The 17,258-nt window shown below is 44.4% G+C and overlaps 3 protein-coding genes across 5 annotated transcripts; 2 read left to right on the plus strand and 1 right to left on the minus strand.

The window, feature by feature from the left end:
• Positions 1–1,205: 1,205 nt before the first annotated feature.
• si:ch73-345f18.3 (uncharacterized) lies at positions 1,206–4,679 on the minus strand. The gene is made up of 4 exons (XM_048993466.1): positions 4,547–4,679; positions 3,690–3,738; positions 3,352–3,558; positions 1,206–3,001 (listed from the first exon to the last, which is right to left on the minus strand). The coding sequence occupies exons 1-4, from the start codon at positions 4,601–4,603 to the stop codon at positions 2,628–2,630; spliced, it is 687 nt and encodes a 228-aa protein (XP_048849423.1). The 5' UTR covers positions 4,604–4,679; the 3' UTR covers positions 1,206–2,627.
• Positions 4,680–5,619: 940 nt separating this feature from the next.
• klhl7 (kelch-like family member 7) lies at positions 5,620–12,944 on the plus strand. 2 transcript variants are annotated; one of them, XM_048992494.1, is made up of 11 exons: positions 5,620–5,979; positions 6,522–6,624; positions 6,915–7,008; positions 7,864–7,988; positions 8,488–8,663; positions 9,413–9,587; positions 9,830–9,972; positions 10,395–10,635; positions 10,852–11,053; positions 11,217–11,314; positions 11,815–12,944. In XM_048992494.1, exons 1-11 carry the CDS (start codon positions 5,854–5,856, stop codon positions 12,135–12,137), a joined length of 1,806 nt encoding a protein of 601 aa, XP_048848451.1. In that variant the 5' UTR covers positions 5,620–5,853; the 3' UTR covers positions 12,138–12,944. The 2 variants fall into 2 exon arrangements, with proteins under 2 accessions (XP_048848451.1, XP_048848452.1); XM_048992495.1 differs by having other exon boundaries at positions 5,960–5,979; positions 6,880–7,008.
• Positions 12,945–13,329: 385 nt separating this feature from the next.
• nup42 (nucleoporin 42) lies at positions 13,330–17,186 on the plus strand. 2 transcript variants are annotated; one of them, XM_048992498.1, is made up of 7 exons: positions 13,330–13,634; positions 14,140–14,404; positions 14,652–14,740; positions 14,921–14,997; positions 15,443–15,529; positions 16,377–16,455; positions 16,594–17,186. In XM_048992498.1, the coding sequence occupies exons 1-7, from the start codon at positions 13,505–13,507 to the stop codon at positions 17,100–17,102; spliced, it is 1,236 nt and encodes a 411-aa protein (XP_048848455.1). In that variant the 5' UTR covers positions 13,330–13,504; the 3' UTR covers positions 17,103–17,186. The 2 variants fall into 2 exon arrangements, with proteins under 2 accessions (XP_048848455.1, XP_048848453.1); XM_048992496.1 differs by having other exon boundaries at positions 13,338–13,634; positions 16,591–17,186.
• Positions 17,187–17,258: the final 72 nt, after the last annotated feature.

Consider the following 17,258-nt stretch of genomic DNA (forward strand, 5'->3'; position numbering starts at 1 on the left):
CGCGACCTATTTTAAGTGTCAGATGGCAGCAGATAATCCAGCATTCATGGTTAATATTGAAAGGTGCACGCTGGCCATATACACATACTTAAAACCACGCTGACAAGTCTGGGTTAACTAACAATACTTACTAGCATGCTATCCTCCAAATATTCCGCTCTCCTGACGCTCGACTGTGTTTTCTGTGTAAGCTTCTAGCTATCAATTACTCCAAAAATTCACTTAATAATTAAACAACACCAATTCCTCCATTTTCATTACTTTCGCCGCTAGAACAAACTTGATGGTAAGTATTAGAATGGAGTGGCGGTCGGTCTCAGCCAACTGCAGAGGAGGAAATTAAGCCACCAACGAGGAACAAGCCAATAAGAGACGGCTTTAGGGGCGTGGCGAATTATTTTCCACGAAAGGGGTAGGTTGTCACAACCAAGGGGAAGATGTCCCGAATCTGGAGCAGGCTAGTGGGATGGGTCGGTATTTGAAAGCAAGGGAAATATATATTTCCCCGTATTGTTTGAGTCAAGTTGATTATTATTTTTTTGGGGTCAAATATAACGCATGTATCGCTTTGTGTTTTTTATACTAAGCAAGTGTTCTAACGCCATTCAAAATATTATTTGAAAATTTCCTATAGAATCGTTTCATTAAAACGCAAGTGTACATATATAATACTCTGACAAATGAAAAATAGCATCAACTAAATTTGGACTAGACTGCAGTCATGTTGCGTGCTTTGCCAACTTTACGCGATACTTCGCCTGCAAACTGCTGTAAAACCGTTTGATAAAGAAAACAAGCTTTTGGCAGGCGCTAAGAAATGCATAAAGCCGGAGGTACAACATGTAACGCAGTTACTGGTGAAACTCTTGTGGCATGACAGACAACAGTGTGCTGGTCACCCATAAATATTGTACATGCAAAAATATGTAAACCTGTAGCTACGCTGGAGATTGTAATAGCTAGAATGAATGGAATATTATTGGAGGGCATGCAGGAATCTGAAAGAGCAAATCATTAATAAATGAGATGTTATGGACTGTAGCCAATGTAGTCTTACGGGGAGATCTCGAATGTACAAGTAACTACAGAAAACTGTTTTAATTTTAAGTTAGGTTTTCTGTTGTATAGCTAGTAGAGTGTAATTTTGATTTATATACCCCCCCTCCCCCGCTACGAATAACAGGTATGGATTGGAGCCAAAAGGACCGGTTTTATTCAGCTTTATTTGTAAACTGCGCTGTCAAGGACAGACATTTTGCGCGATGAGTCATTTACTCATTAGGAAAGGTTTCGCGCGTCATCGTTATAAAACACTACACAACAATTAATTGAAAGCTTCCTTTCATTTAATATGTTGCAATAATACATATTGCTAAATGTTTATAACTCAGAATTCATTGTAGCTTTGCTACTTTTTCTGGCTAGGAATATAGCTATTCAAAACGAAAACAAACAAGCTGACGGATATTTTAAAAAAAATCATTGTTATTTCATATAAATGTGTCACTTCATCTTAATCTTAAATTCAAATTCTGCATCACAACGATTTAAAATATTGACAATTAATGTTCATGTACGCCTCCATAAAAACTTCGTTTTTTAAAACACAAACACGTTTTTGTGTTTGAAAAAGCAACAGGAAAGTTGCTCTCCAACAGGGGTTGTACTACATATTCTGTCAACTTCTTCCATGTTCAGCAGCTAGCATACCTTAACATTTGCGTCAGTCATAGTCATTTCAGGGTATGACATATTTTAAAAATGTATTGATATAGGATTCAATGCATTGTGCTGACTGTATCTCACCGAAGAACAGTCTTTTTCAGCTTCTCGGCTTCCCACCGGTGGTGTACGTCATGTTTTGAAAGCCCGCGGTAATTACTCAGCCTCTCCGTGCCGACCGTGGGAGCCGGCTTAATTGAGCCATGAATCGACTTGGGAAATGTTACTGTTAGCTATCCACTGTCAAATCCAATTAAGGTCACAGCATAACAAACAATGGTGCTGCAGCCAGAGATCCAGTAGGACGGAAAGATTTCGGTGGGGGTCTTCAATTCAAATGCTTCTGACTCTCTCTGTCTTTGGAAACCCAGAAAGATGACCGGCTGCTCATTTCCAGTAGTTCATGTTCTGTTTATATTCAGCAGACATTTTTTACCCAAATCAATATACAGTTCCTGAAGTAGTTGGGGGTTAAGGGCCTTGAACAAGGGTCAAATCACCCTGAGAAGCTTGGGATTTGAACCGGCAACCTTCCGATCACAGACGCAGCATTCCAACTCACTGAGCTGCACACCACCCCTCTACTGCTGTCTATATAGCTTATATCTGTGAAAAGGAAAAATCGGAGCAGGCAGCACAGCCAAAGACTGACCCTCTGATGACAGCAATGAGCATGTTTAGAAACGGCGGGTAAATGGGGAGACATTTGCTTTTAAAACTTGTTCCCCATTTTAACAAAATACTAATTTACTGTTGCAACACCAATCTACAGTATTTCCTCATAGAAAAAGGGAGATTATATTTATAAGTTAGTTCCTGAAATCCCTCCCCCCCAATACTGTTGCAGGCTGTTATTTATATGCAACAGGTATTAAGCAATACCACAATTATCCTGCGTGTTGGGTTTAAGGAGCAAGATTGACACCTGAAAGCTGGGCCACCTCCTTCATCAGGTCACCCGCTTCATGTCTGTATTTTTGCGACAGATCCCTGGCCCGTCGGGCCTCCTCCATGTTCTGTCTGAGGTTGGCTTCTACCCGTCGCTGGTCCAAATACGTCAGGGCGGCATTGCCGACCTGCTGGGCAAACTCTGCTTCGCACTGCAGCACCCAGTCAATCATCTCCTGCAACTTGGTGCTTGTCTCCGTGATGGCCTTGGCTGCCAGACATATTGCCCTCAACCGCTGCTGGGTCTCCTGTAGTCGTTTCGGTACTGGGCCCGGGGGAAGCACCAGTGAGAAATCATAGCCCTTCATCTGGAGACTGGGGCTGTAAGCAGCTAAGGTCACAAATAGAACACTGGTTAAGCTAATTCCACATCCAGCTTGGATTACACGCCTCATACATAAAGCACTAGGTATAAGCAAGGCTATTTCACGAAGATAGGAAGTGCCAACAGGGGGCAGTGGAGGGGTCTCACAGTGGGGTCGAGGGAGGGGGATGACTGACTGTTAAGGGGCACTTGATAAAATTTGCCAGCTGGAGGGGTACACTTTGGTAAATTTTGCAGTGGGATGTCCCTCCACCCCAACCCCCCATCCACTGGTGCCACCTCAAGCAGACTGATAGAAACAGCTGTCTGTTTGGGGTTAATAAACAGTGACAGTCTCACATCTGCAAGGTACTCACTGTGCTCGTCTCTTATGTTCCTCATGCAGACAGAAAGGCCGTCTCCATGGGAACAGCGATATCTCCCCCTCAAGTCGGTCAAGCATTCTGTCATGGTCTTGTAATGTTCCTGCTGCCTATTAAAGGTCTCCGCGATGTCCACGAAGGCCTGGTCGATCTCCGGCACCCCCATGCGTTTCGGGGTCATCCTGGTGCGCTTTTCCATGGCTGTGGTACAGAGCATAGGTTGTGTGACTGGACACCTCACATAAACTACATTTACAACATGCTACAAATTGCAGAAGTAAAGTGAATGTGCTTATAGATGTCATGAGTCCAGCAATGAATGAGAAGTTTACCAGTGGCCGTTGGGGAGGCCTGTGTCACTGGGTGAAGGAGAGACTGTCTCTGAAACAGATAATGGCTGGAGTTACTCTCCTGCAAAAACAGCTAAAGATTTATCACTAAAACCAAATCTAGTCAGAAAAATAACCACAAAATAAGGAAAATGACAGGTGTAGTTTTATGCAACAACTTAAAATGATTTGCATATAGGAATATTTAAAGATCACACCTTAAGTGACACCTGATATGTTTTTACATTAAAGAGAAGAAAATTTGCCGAATTCCTCTATCACTTTTTAATGTATTCCGTTTAAGTACTGCAGAGCTGGTAAATATGTTTCTTTGTCGTTGTTATTTTTTACAAGCGTACTAGAAATAGTACTGTGAACAGAAATCAAATTTCATGATAATTAATGAAGAACGGAAACGGGATACATTCAAATGAGTAGTTATATTTTGTATCTGATACCAACAGCGACAAACAAATATAAAATCACGAATGGCACTGTGTTCTTTCGCTGTAACACTCATTCAAACTTTTCACGGGAAAAAAAGAACATTAATTCGAATCTGTTCATTTGGTTTTATAACTAAAAAACAATTCAGGATATAGATCCGTCTCCTTAGCCACCGTACACCCTAGTGTCTTCTCTGAACACTGATTGCAATGCCATTGAAAAAGCCACTCTAGCTTACCGCACAAAACATAAATCCCATTAACCATGAATCAGGACACCGTCACCCCCCCCAAAAAAAAGCAAGGTTATAAAATCTGTCTGAAAGTGCCATACATGTCATTCGGTGCTGAGAAATCTTGGGTTACAAAAATACTTTTAAAACCCCTCCACAATCCCAGACGCTAAACACATACCTCCGAAGTATTTTCCCACTTCAAGAAGCGACAGCAACAGCAAAACACAAATGTCATGTTATTTTTTGGTCGGATCAGCAATGGCAACGCTACTTGGAGAAGGATCAGATCCAGTGCAACTCCCCCCCCCCCCCCCCCCCATGACGTCGCTGTCATGGGATTAACAATAACCAGGTCATTTCATTTTCTACCTGTTTCACCTGTTTCAACTCTACCTACGTTCACCTAAGCGTGTCGACAGCGCATTTTCTTTAAACTGGTCTTTCCACTTTTGCAATGTTTTTCAAAGCACATGTTCACCACAAACTGCGTCTGATAGCTTTGTAATGTCGTACTGTACTCGAACATTAATGTCACCAGGAACTTTTAATTTCATTTCGATGTTTTTATATATATACATCTCTGGGACCCGGGTTCAAGTCTCCGCCTGGGTCACATGTGTGTGGAGTTTGCATGTTCTCCCCATGTCGTCGTGGGGTTTCCTCCGGGTACTCCGGTTTCCCCCCACAGTCTAAAAACATGCTGAGGCTAATTGGAGTCGCTAAATTGCCCATGGGTGTGTTTCTGTGAGTGTGCCCTGTGATGGGCTGGCCCCCCATCCTGGGTTGTTCCCTGCCTCGTGCCCATTTTACATTGAATAGTCCGATTTACAGTGATACCGGACCTACATGTTTGCAGTTGATCCTATTTTATAAGCTGCATTTTAACATAAGGCTACTAAACAGCGCATCGGGTTATTTTGCTTTTTTATTATCTTATTTTAATCTTTTATTTATTATGATTCTTACTTATTACTTTGCTACAAGGAGCACTCAGGGGAACGCATTCCAATATTTGCAGTAGACGCTAAACACTGTGCTAAACACTGTGTGTGTGTTTTGCATTTGATGCATAAACTTTAATTCTATTTGATTGCATATTTGTTATACGGTGATGCACCATTGCATTTTCCGCTAAGGTAAGTATGTGCACTTGATGGTGACCAAAGCGTTATTTTTCGGGGAGTGCATCTTAACCCCGCACCTCCGCTCCGCGGCCGACGGCAGGTGGCGCTACTGTGCCTATTCACGTCGGCCGCGGAGATCCACGGGATAGAAACAAATGCAGGCGAACAAAGCTCAGGGTAGCTGGTCCACGGGGGTGCCCTGGCTGCATTGCTTTTAACCCTCAGCCGGCGCTGTTTCGGGCATCCCCCACGGACTGCGAGTGTCCGCGAAGACGCAGCCTTTATAATATTTCTTTGCTAGCTCCGGATCACCGCCCGCTGTCGCCGTAGCCCCGCCGCTTTTTCGCCGGGGACCGAAACCATGGCTTCCCCGGCCACTGACAAGGCGTCGGGCTCCAAGAAGAAGGGCGAGAAGAAATTCGCCGTTAAGGAGGAGTACAGGCTGCTCTCCAGCATCATGGGCATGATGAACAACCTGCGTAAACAGGTGAGTTCACATCAGCGGCATCAGCTTTACTGCCTAGAATCATAACGCGGGTTTCAAGTGGGTGTTTTTCTGAAGCTTTGTTCTCTAATGTCTGTGGTGGTTTCAGAGGGGGCTTTTGGCAGTTAAATTTCAGTTCTTACACGGTACATATAGATTTACGATCAAGTGTGCCTGTGTGTGTGTGTGTGTGTGTGTGTGCCTGTGTGTGTGTGTGTGTGTGTATATATATATATGTATATGTGTATATATATATATGTGTGTATATATATGTATATGTGTATATATATATATGTGTGTATATATATGTATATGTGTATATATGTGTGTGTATATATATGTATGTATGTATTTGTGCATACACACATATTTATATATGTGCACATATATGTGTCATATATTTGCGCCGCCTTATTGCACTTTACCGTTGTTTCCACTGTTTACATGCCAAACCTCATTTAATCGTACTTGTATAATGGCAATAAAGTCGAATTTTATCTTATCTAAACTAATGTGTGTTTGTTGTCTTTGACTCTGGTGCACAGAGGACCCTCTGCGATGTCATCCTTGTTGTCCAGGGTAAACACATCCCAGTACATCGAGTCGTCCTTGCAGCTGCTAGTCATTTCTTCAACCTGATGTTCACCAGTAAGTTTCCCGAGCTCATGTTCACTGTCATTTTCTTATGTTCAAAATGACCATTCCGATTAAGTAAAAATTTGGTTGGTGACTGAGTGTTTCATTTGCTTTCTAACTGTTGATGTGTTAGCAATTGTGGGACGTCCTCAGTGTGTTTTGACTACTAATTGAAACTGTCTGCCAGTGAGTGACTTTCCAAAAATTGATTTGGGGGAAGAAAACTGTATTGCCAAGCTGAAGGATGTTATTAAAACATCTGCACAGTTACTGATGCGTGCATGTTTGCCACGTGCAAACAGCCAACATGCTGGAATCCACGTCCTACGAAGTGCAGCTGAAGAACGTGGAACCGGAAATCATCGAGCTCCTTGTGGAGTTCATCTACACAGCCCGGTAAGACATTTGTAAGCATTGGGCTGGACCAGCTAGGAGCTGTTAGATTTTACGAAAGGCCTTGGGGAACAATAACAGGGGGGGGGGGGCGTCCTGTCAAGCACTGCTGCTGTAGTGGTCTAATGCTTTTTTGTTGAATTTTATTGGGGTGGGCTGTGCGTGCCTGTGAACAGAAGGTTACTAGTTCTAATCCCATGGTTGACTGAATGCAAGGCTCTTAACCAACAGGTTGCCCCAGGGACTGATTCACCCTACATTTTCTAAATATGTATGTTACTTTGAATAGAAGCGTCTGCTATATAAATTAAATGTGATAAGTAATGGATGCCTTACAACTATGCTCAATAACTCACAAATCATTCACTTGACTGTAGGATTATGAAACTTCAAATTCTACATCATAGTTATTCCGACATGTTTTAGGTCAGTGATTCTCAATCTGTGGGTCAAGCCCTGAAAGGGTCTCGAGGTAGAGTTGGAAATGTAGGCATTTTTAAAACCAGCAAGCTCCTATGCTGATCCACGATCAGATTTCCCAGTCCCAATCCTAGAATTGACCTATATAAACAGGTCTTGAGTCTGCAAATGGTTAGAACAAAATTAGTGAACACTCAACCAATCCAAGTAGCCGAGCCACAGATGCGTAATTTAAAATTCACTGGTGCATCCAATCAGATTTGTGCGATAAGCATTGATTGCTGTACATTGCAGAGTACACTGCATGACTGATCATAGCATTAATTTAAACCTATACTTGATTGAGCCGGCATGGAAAAAATTGGGACCCGGTGTAATAAAGGTTGAGAACCACTGTTATAGGTGACAGTTATGCTGTGAAATATTCCCGTTTCTCAGGATTTCTGTCAATAGTAACAACGTCCAGTCTTTGCTGGATGCCGCTAATCAGTACCAGATCGAACCCGTGAAGAAGATGTGCGTGGACTTCCTCAAGGAGCAGGTGGATGCATCTAACTGTTTGGGTAAAGCCTCTCGTACCCTGGTCTCATTTGGAATTGATGCAGCATGAAAGTTGTGTATTTCTTATAGAGTTTAAAGGGTTTAGGCAGAGGTGGATAGTTCGGGTCCAGGAAGTAAAAATCCAGGTCAAGAATTTGTTTCAGCCAACCAGTTGAGTACTCTGTGACTGTGACTCTTTATACTAAACTGGATGGTTGAAACAAAATCCTGGTTTGGATTTGTACTTCCTGGACCTGAGCTATCCATCTCTGGGTTTGAGTATATAGATTCTTGTGTCCAACCTGCCTTGCTTTGCACTGTAAAAAAATACTGTAAAAACCCTCGTCTGTTGCTGTTTATATGGTGCACTGTGATGCTGGGGGAACATTATTTCGTGCCTCTGTATACTTGTAGGTGGGTGGTATGACAATAAAGTCCAGTTGACTTGACCAAAGATGCTCGGCGTATATCTGTAGCCGGAGGTTTGCTATGTAGGTCACAGAGCGGTGGCTGTTCCTGCAGGCATCAGCGTTCTCGCCGAGTGCTTGGACTGCCCCGATCTGAAAGTCGCAGCCGACGACTTCATCCACCAGCACTTCACGGAGGTCTACAAGATGGACGAGTTCCTGCAGCTGGATGTGAAGAGGGTCACTCACCTCCTGCACCAGGACACGCTGACCGTCCGTGCCGAAGACCAGGTGAGAGTCGTTCATGCATTTGTTGGCTGACTGACCCCTTTGTATGGCTGAGTACTTCAGTGGAGCAAGTTGAGTGTGGAACTTCTCTTCTAACAGAAGGTTCTTTCCAAGAATGTCTGTGTTAGACCCCCTGAATTACAGGTAAATGTTCTTAACCACTGTGCTACCAGCTCCTCCACCTTAATTTACCAAGAGCAGTATTTCCCAATCCGGTCTTCGGGTACACAAACAGACAGTCTGCGTTTCTGCTACTGGGAGCTGGGAGGGAGCAGAAATATGAACTGGGGTTGGGGAAACATTAACTTAGAGCAGGGATTCTTCAATTATGAACATTGAGTCCAATTACAGGCCTTGTTTTCAGTTCTCCCAGGTAGTGAGTTTTATAATTACTGATTCTGATTGGTCAGAGGCTTCACACCTGGCTCACGGGTAAAGGAAGGCTGGAAATCAGCAGCGCTCGGACCTTGAGAACCATGATTTAGCAGCCCTGATCTAGAGCGTGAGGGTGGAAATACCTTCCATATAACTAATCAGTATAATGAGGGGGAATGAGGTTTTAAAATCTGTGGTGGGTGAGATTTTGGTACAATGTCAGTCACTGGCTCAACCAAAGGAGAGGTGATGAAATAATCAAAAGCGAAAGAGTTGACCCAGTTTATGATTGACAGTGATAATGAGCCCGCCCACTTTTTCGTTTGTTCACACACTAAATGTGCCTTGTTTTAATGTCGCAATGTGGGCTCGTGCAGATATACGACGCGGCGGTGCGGTGGCTGAAATACGACGAGCCCAACAGGCAGCAGTATATCGTGGACATCCTGTCCAAAGTACGCTTCCCTCTCGTGTCGAAGAACTTCCTCAGCAAGACGGTACAGGCTGAGCCCCTGATCCAGGACAATCCAGAGTGCCTGAAGATGGTCATCGGTATGTGTTGCAGGATGCTGGGAGATTCCTTGTTATATTACTCCCTGTTATTCTGATAGATACATTCAGGCTTGGTGTGAGAACATCATCTAGGCGTTGTCATGGTAGCTTAATGATTTTTGGATTGGTCTATTAAAAGGTTCATTAAAACATCATTGACAGAATGGTAGTAGGACATTTAAGCTTGAGAGTAATCCTGATGGCTGTGTTAATCTGTGTTGCCTGACTCTTTTGGAGATCAGGTGGGATGCGCTACCATCTCCTGTCTCCAGAAGATCGTGAAGAGCTTGGGGAGAGCAGCAGGCCGCGGCGCAAGAAGCACGACTATCGCATCGCTCTGTTTGGCGGCTCGCAGCCACAGTCTTGTCGCTACTTCAACCCCAAAGTAAGGGTTGCTGCTTTCCGCAAGCAGATCTGGTCAAGTCCTGAACCAGCAACGGATCCTTAAGAGCTTGGGGTCTACTGGGTTCTCCTCTCACTCACATCTAGGTTACTTAGGGAGTTTTCCTAAGATGGGATCTAGGTTCACCCAGAGTTCCAGATGTAGATGATCTTTGGCAACAGTAAGGTAACCTGAAGATCCTCAGGCTCTGTGGACCTACAAAGAAGAAAGATGTCTAACCTTGCTCTGAACCCAAACACATACTCAGTCTGGCATTCTGAATATGCCAAATGAATCCAATATTCAGCTGATGACATAATATTTATTTTGTAAAGATCAGCTCTGTTTTTTGCTCAGTGGGTCAGTTCATGGACAGATTTGGAGTGAGATGCTTGATGCTGATGGACATCTGCATGGGGTTGCAGGACTACAGTTGGACAGACATCAGGTGCCCCTTCGAGAAGCGGAGAGATGCCGCCTCCGTCTTCTGGGACAATGTGGTCTACATCCTGGGCGGCTCTCAGCTGTTCCCCATCAAGAGGATGGACTGCTACAACGTGGTGAAGGACAGCTGGTACTCCAAGCTGGGCCCTCCCAACCCTCGGGACAGCCTGGCTGCCTGCGCATCCAAAGGGAAGATCTACACCTCTGGAGGATCGGAAGTAGGTACGAATCTTGCGCACTCAGGACAAACCAGACCCTATAGCACTATTCTTATTCCAGAGTGTGTAGTACTTTTTTTGCACCCCCAGATGAGGAGCACGCTTTAACACCCTTGAGGTGTGATATACCACAGGGTGTGTATTTTCTGATTCTCCGGAGTGTAAACTTCACAGCCTTTCTGGTCACATGACTCTCTTCCCCGCACTCACTCCTCCCCAGGGAACTCCGCCCTAAGCCTCTTTGAGTGCTATGACACGCGCACCGAGAGCTGGCAGAATAAGCCAAGCATGCTGATGCCGCGTTGCAGCCATGGCATGGTGGAGGCCAGTGGGCTGATCTACGTGTGCGGGGGGAGTCTGGGGAACAACGTGTCTGGGAGGGTGCTGAACAACTGCGAGGTGTACGACCCCAGCACGGAGGAGTGAGTCAGTCCCAGCCTTTCCGCATGACATCGACCTCTCAGCCTTTCGTAGCCACATTTGACGTCGTCTATGTGGATCTTACTGCGTGACGCTGCATTGTTTACGCCTTTTAACTTGGGTGTCTCTATGTTCAGTCCAAACTTTGGCTTGCTGCCGTTTCAGGTGGAGGGATCTCTGTGCCATGAGGGAACCGAGGAAGAACCACGGCCTGGTGTTTGTCAACGACAGAATTTACGCAGTGGGAGGACAGAACGGCATGGGTACAGGACTGATGCTCCTGCTGTGTCTCACTGAATTGAAACGCATAACCTAAAACAGAGAGCCCTGGATTGTAGTAGATTTCAGACTTGAACAAGCTGTCTGTCTCCTGAAGCTGTAAATACCCAAGTACTCCCCCCCCCCCCCAAGTGGCACTGTGGCCTCACCACCAGTGTTGTGGGTTTGATCCCAGCCTGAGCTCTGTGTTTGAGTGTGAGGTTCGAATATGTGTGAGTCTCCTCCCACAGTACCAAGACATGCACAAATAATCTCTGGTTAATGCAGGCAAGATTGATTGGTTATTAATAACCAATAAACTGGTCATGAGTAAGAGGGCGTGTCCATCGAGTATTTCCTGGTTGGTTATTAATGACCAATAAACTGACCAAGGGTAAGAGGGCATGTCCATCGAGTATTTGCTGGTTGGTTATTAATGACCAATAAACTGACCCAGGATGAGAGGGTGTGTCCATTATGTGACTGTTTTCCTCTAATGTTGCAGGGGGCCTGGACTCCGTGGAGTACTATGACATCAGCAGTAATGAGTGGCGGGCCGCCTCTCCAATGCCGTGGAAGGGCGTGACGGTGAAGTGTGCCGCCGTGGGATCGGTCATCTACGTGCTGGCCGGTTTCCAAGGAGTAGGGCGCCTGGCGCACATTCTGGAATATTACACCGAGACGGACAAGTGGGTGGCCTGCAGTAAGGTGCGGGCCTTCCCGGTCACCAGCTGCCTCATCTGCGTGGTGGACATCTGCGGGGCCAACGAGGAGGACACCGGCACCCAGACCCCAGCAGGAGACGTGCCCTCACCTTCCACGGTGTAGCTGGTGGGCCCCCCCACACTACAGTGCGGTGGAGGGAGTCGGTGTCAGCTTACCTGCTGATTTTACTATTAACCCCCCCACTCAAGGACATGCCAAAAATGCAAAAAATATTTTTGTGTTTTTCCAGTCACAGGTTCCATTATGCACAAATCATTTACTGTGCTGTTATCTGTATGTAGGTGTTTATTTAATCTTTAAATTGGGATTCAGGAAAGTATTTGTACAAGGACCCTTGTTTAGAGGACCGAGGTGTGTCCGGTTTCTGTAATTAGGTTATAACAGCTTCGACCCCAGAATATCACGGAAGCATATTTTTGGATTTTGGACACAAAGTTGCAAATATTTTTTTCCTGAGTCTCCTCTGAAAGGGCGGTTTTCAAAATGCAATTTTACCTGTTTTAGTGATTTAGAATTTTTGTACAATGCATTAATATATACAGTATATGCCCTTATTGTGAGTCACAACTGTATCACGTTTCCATTTTACCAACGTTGTGCCATGCACTTGAGAGCTTTGTTAATATTTTAGTTCTTTATTCTCACAAAGAAAATAAAAAGCATTCAAATGGGTTTAGCAGGTTTTATGGTGAAGTTTCCCCAGATTTTTGTAAATAAATTTATGTTTGAGACGAAAACTTTGCCTCTCGGTTTTGTCACAGGTTTTAAAGAAATGTATGTTCTAAATTCCTATATCTTATAAGCCTTAGAATCTAAGGTAATTGTTACCAATACCACGTTGTATGTAGGCTATGCATGTATGTTTGTATTTACTATTGATTGTTCAATAATAAATTTCATTGAAAATTAGCCACTACTGGTGGGAAAGGATGAAATTGATATGCTTCAGGTACACTTTTGGTCTCTCTAAAACAATTGTGTTCGTTCAAACCGGGCAGTTTTCCCTAGCATCAGCATTAGGTAGTGGATAGTTTGCCCTTGCAGTAAGTTGCCTATTAGTGAGTATCTAACCTAAATCGTTATCAGGTTCGCCAGGAGTCCCACACATGCATATTCCCACCTCGTAAGTAGCAATGCAGTGATTTATGTTTGGTATGGTATTTTAACCAACAATTTCCGATTTATCAGTTTGTAATCGGTTGCGTCTTCCTGGTTACTCGTGAGCTCTTGCCACGGATTTATTGGCGATGGTGCTCGAAGTGTAGTTTCCGGCTTTCGTTCACTTCACGCGTTTTAGATGCTCGCTTTCTATCTGGTTTGCGGTGCATTTTGGCCAGTCACGGCCACCATAAACATCGGAAGCTGTAATGATGACGTAGTAACATGGCGGCTCGCTCCGGGCCTGCCTTAATTTTTTGAACAGCTGGAAAGTCGAGACTTACAACGTAGTTATTACATCTTATCACAAGATGACAGTTTGTAATTTCTTTTTACAAGGTCGGTGTCGGTATGGAGAGAGATGCTGGAATGAGCACCCACGAAGCGACGGCGGTTACAACAACAACCGGGGTCAGCAGTCCAGCAGCTACCGAGGCGGAGGTGCAAATATCACCATTTTTCGTTGTTGTTTCGTTGTCATTACTTGAAAATTGTCAAAATAGTCGTATCTACGCTGATAAATCACGTAGACCCTAACATGTCCCTTAACTGGATTATTACTGCAAATATCCGCTAAAACTTGTGTTGTTTGTTGTTATTACTCCTGTTATGAGTCTACATTTACTGATATAATTACTGTTATCACCAGCGTAAATAACAGTCATTATTCGTACAACTGAATAATTTTCGTACAACTGAATAATGGCGTGTTTCTATATTAGGTGGGGAAGCAGTCAAGCCTTTATATTGGTCATTTATGCTGCTGGGAAATAGAAGTTTGTTGCGGCCTTGTTACTATCTGTAACGACAGTGACTTCGTGTTTTATGTACCAACCACGTTAATCCAGGTCAGCATGTACATGTAGAAATATGACCCAGCGCAAAACGAGGCTTCACATTAGCAATATGATGAAAATGCAGTTAACTGTCGTTGTTTTTCTCTTAGGCTATGGAAACAAAGTGTGGGTGAACCCTTCACAAAGGTCTGGACGAGACTATGTTGCACCTCCCTCCTTTGCCAGGGGGGGTAATGACTGGGGGAGAGGAGGAGGAGGAGGTGGTGGTGGTGGCGGCGGCGGCGGCAGTGGTGGAGGAGGAGAGCGGGACATAAAGGCCTCCAATTTTAGCTTCACTTCTCATAACCGCTTCACTGCCCTGGACACCCAACAGACCTTTGATCACAGTGGTCAAGATGAGAACGAGAAACTCTTGTAAGTTCATTTCTGTTACCTTCTGGCACATTTTCCCTCCCTCCCATAAAATATCAGTGGATGGCAACTTCCTTGAATAAAAAGAAACGCAGGTTGTAAGGTTAAATTGAATTTCCCTCATCTCTATCCAATGAGGCCTACATGCAGTTTAAGTTCTCCTAAACCCAGTGATTTCATTCTATTATATACGTGCAGTGTTCTTGTACAGATGCCTATGACTGAAGTTCTGTATGTTTTGTGTTCAAAGGGAGACTGTCAAGAAGGATATGGAAAGCTGGGAAAGCTCAGGACAGTGGCCCCTTTCCTGTTATTCAGCTCAAAAAGCTTCTATTTCAGGTATCTACTAAAAGCATAATCAGAGTAATTACTGGTATAATAAGTCATTTATTTCTTTATTTGTTAATTATAAAATCTGTCTGTTGTGCATGTTTTTCATGAGTACAAGGACGAAAGTATTAGTCACAGCGTAGGACGATTGAGAGAGTGATTTTGAATGTTCTTTTTTTCACCCTCCAGGTTTTTCGGAGTTGTCTCCAGATGAGTTAAGGCTGGAATATTACAAATGCAGAGAAACAGGAAGCCTGCAGACCTACGTAAGGGCCACTGTTTCACCTATGAATTTAAATCGCTTGGGTTTGCTGCATGAAGCACGGCGTGTTTCCGAAGCCGTGCGTGGAGGTCTGCATTTTGGCTCACTGACAGAATAAGTAATACGAAACTTCCCCTGACTGAGGTCACACGAAACTGGACACGCGGTTTCATGGCGTTTAAGATGTATGCTGACCAGTTAGTGAATGGTCCGTGGGTAATACTGCAGGTGGATATGCAGTAAATACTAAACACAGTTGAAAAGCACTCCTGTGTGGTGTGTACATGCATGAGCATTAAGGGTCTTCTCACAGTGTCCCATTTGTGTATCATAATAATGTTTTGCATGTTTATTGAGACACTCGTGCCAGTTTTATTCTACTCCAGTGACCTATAGGAAGCTCTATGGTCTGACTGTTTATCGAAGCGTGTCACACGGATGCATTTCAGGCCGCCTCCGTGCAACAGCTGATCAGCCAGTGGAGTAACAGACTGCAAGAACTAAAGATCTTGAATTCAGACTCGCGTGCCCAGCTGGTAAGTCCTATGTATATTGACACACCACAGCACACAGTGCACAACAACGAAATGTGTTCTCTGCGTTTATCCCATATGTGACATCGTGACATAGCAGGGGGCAGCTAATTCAGTGCCCGGGGAGCAGTGCTTGGGGGCGGTACCTTGCTGGTCGGGGATCGAACCTGCAATCTTTCAATTACTTCCCTAACCATTAAGCCACCACTGCCCACAGTATTATAACAAGAGTACTGTACAAAAGTCTTATGCAGTCAAAGGAATTGTTTAAAATGTACATATTTGCCCAGAACAAAAAACACAGTTTAATATCAGAACACATGCATATTAATTAAAACACACGAAAAAAACTAGCAGGAATTTCTAATGTTCTTCAAAAAATGATTGTTGTAAATTTGATCACAAGTTCACTTAATTGATTTAAATAGCTTAAGTCAGTGAGGTACTGATTAGACATATGAGGTGTGCGAGTGGTCGAGTCAGGAAAAAGGTGCATTGGTGTTATTGGATAGTTGCTGCAAATACTGGGGTGACTCTAGGAGAGGTTTTGAAATGACCAAGCTGACATGCTTTGGGAGACACAACAGCAAAGTTTTAAACAGCATGAATATCATTTAAATATCATTTTTTTATGACTGCTTAAGATACTTGCACAGTGCTGTGCATTGTGGTCTGAATTCCAGTTTTTAACATTGGTCAGATGAAGCTTCGGGGAAAGACTCTGAACTGCCATGACCCCGAATAGCACAAATGGGTATAGAGGGTGGATGGTGTACAGGTGGGTTGGAAGAAGCTGAAAAGAAAGTCTTTATATGATCATGAGTTCTTATGTACTCCCATTTTTAAATAGATATCAGAATTAAACAACCCAGATCCTCAGCCGTCATCAGTGAGTTTTACTTCTACAGCACCAACCTTCGCAAAAGCAGGTGAGACTTGCGTCCCTCATTTATTTGGAATAATTTCATGCAGGGGTTGAACGGGATTCTGGGCATGTCATCTCCGTATGAGCGTACTGACAGGAATGAGCAGATGCTCATATGCTTCTGCATTATTTTTCCCAGCAGGCTTTGGGGCTGTCAGTTCAGACATCAGCAGCTTCAGTTTCAAAGCTTCCAGCAGCAGCTTCGGCTCTGCAGACTCACAGAGAAGCCCAACGGGCTTCGGGACCACAAGTCTGGCACCAAGGTTCGGGTTTCCGGACAGCGGCTCGTCCACCGCCCCCTCTGCTTCCTCCTTCTCCTTCGCCGCTCCTGGTCTGGCTAACAAGGAGAAGCCCGCTGGGATTGGGGGAGCTGTTAATGTCTCCCAGTTCTCCTTCTCGCTGCCCACGGTCGGGAACATGTTTGTCTCCAACAAGGGGGACAGCTCCTTCGCACAGCCCAGTGGCGCAATCGGTGTGAAGGGGTCGGCAGGGACGACGGGGATGACAGGCGGCACCGCGAGCACGACGGGGAAGCTCTACACTCCGCAGAGTGAGCTTACGGCGGAGGAGCTGAAGGAGTTTGCAGGGAAAAGGTTCACACTGGGGGAGATCCCTCTCAGACCCCCACCTGCAGACATGCTGGTTGTGTGATGCATGGACTCCATAAAGAAGGTTTTATTTTGTGTATCTGTTTTGTATTGCAACACATTTTAAGAATAAATTACATAAACATTGTGTTGATGTTTCTATAAAATCATGCACATCATACACATCAGTAAGGATTAGGAAATAAAGTAATAAAAAGTG

The sequence above is a fragment of the Brienomyrus brachyistius genome, chromosome 23 (assembly GCF_023856365.1).
Source record: "Brienomyrus brachyistius isolate T26 chromosome 23, BBRACH_0.4, whole genome shotgun sequence".
Taxonomy (NCBI): domain Eukaryota; kingdom Metazoa; phylum Chordata; class Actinopteri; order Osteoglossiformes; family Mormyridae; genus Brienomyrus; species Brienomyrus brachyistius.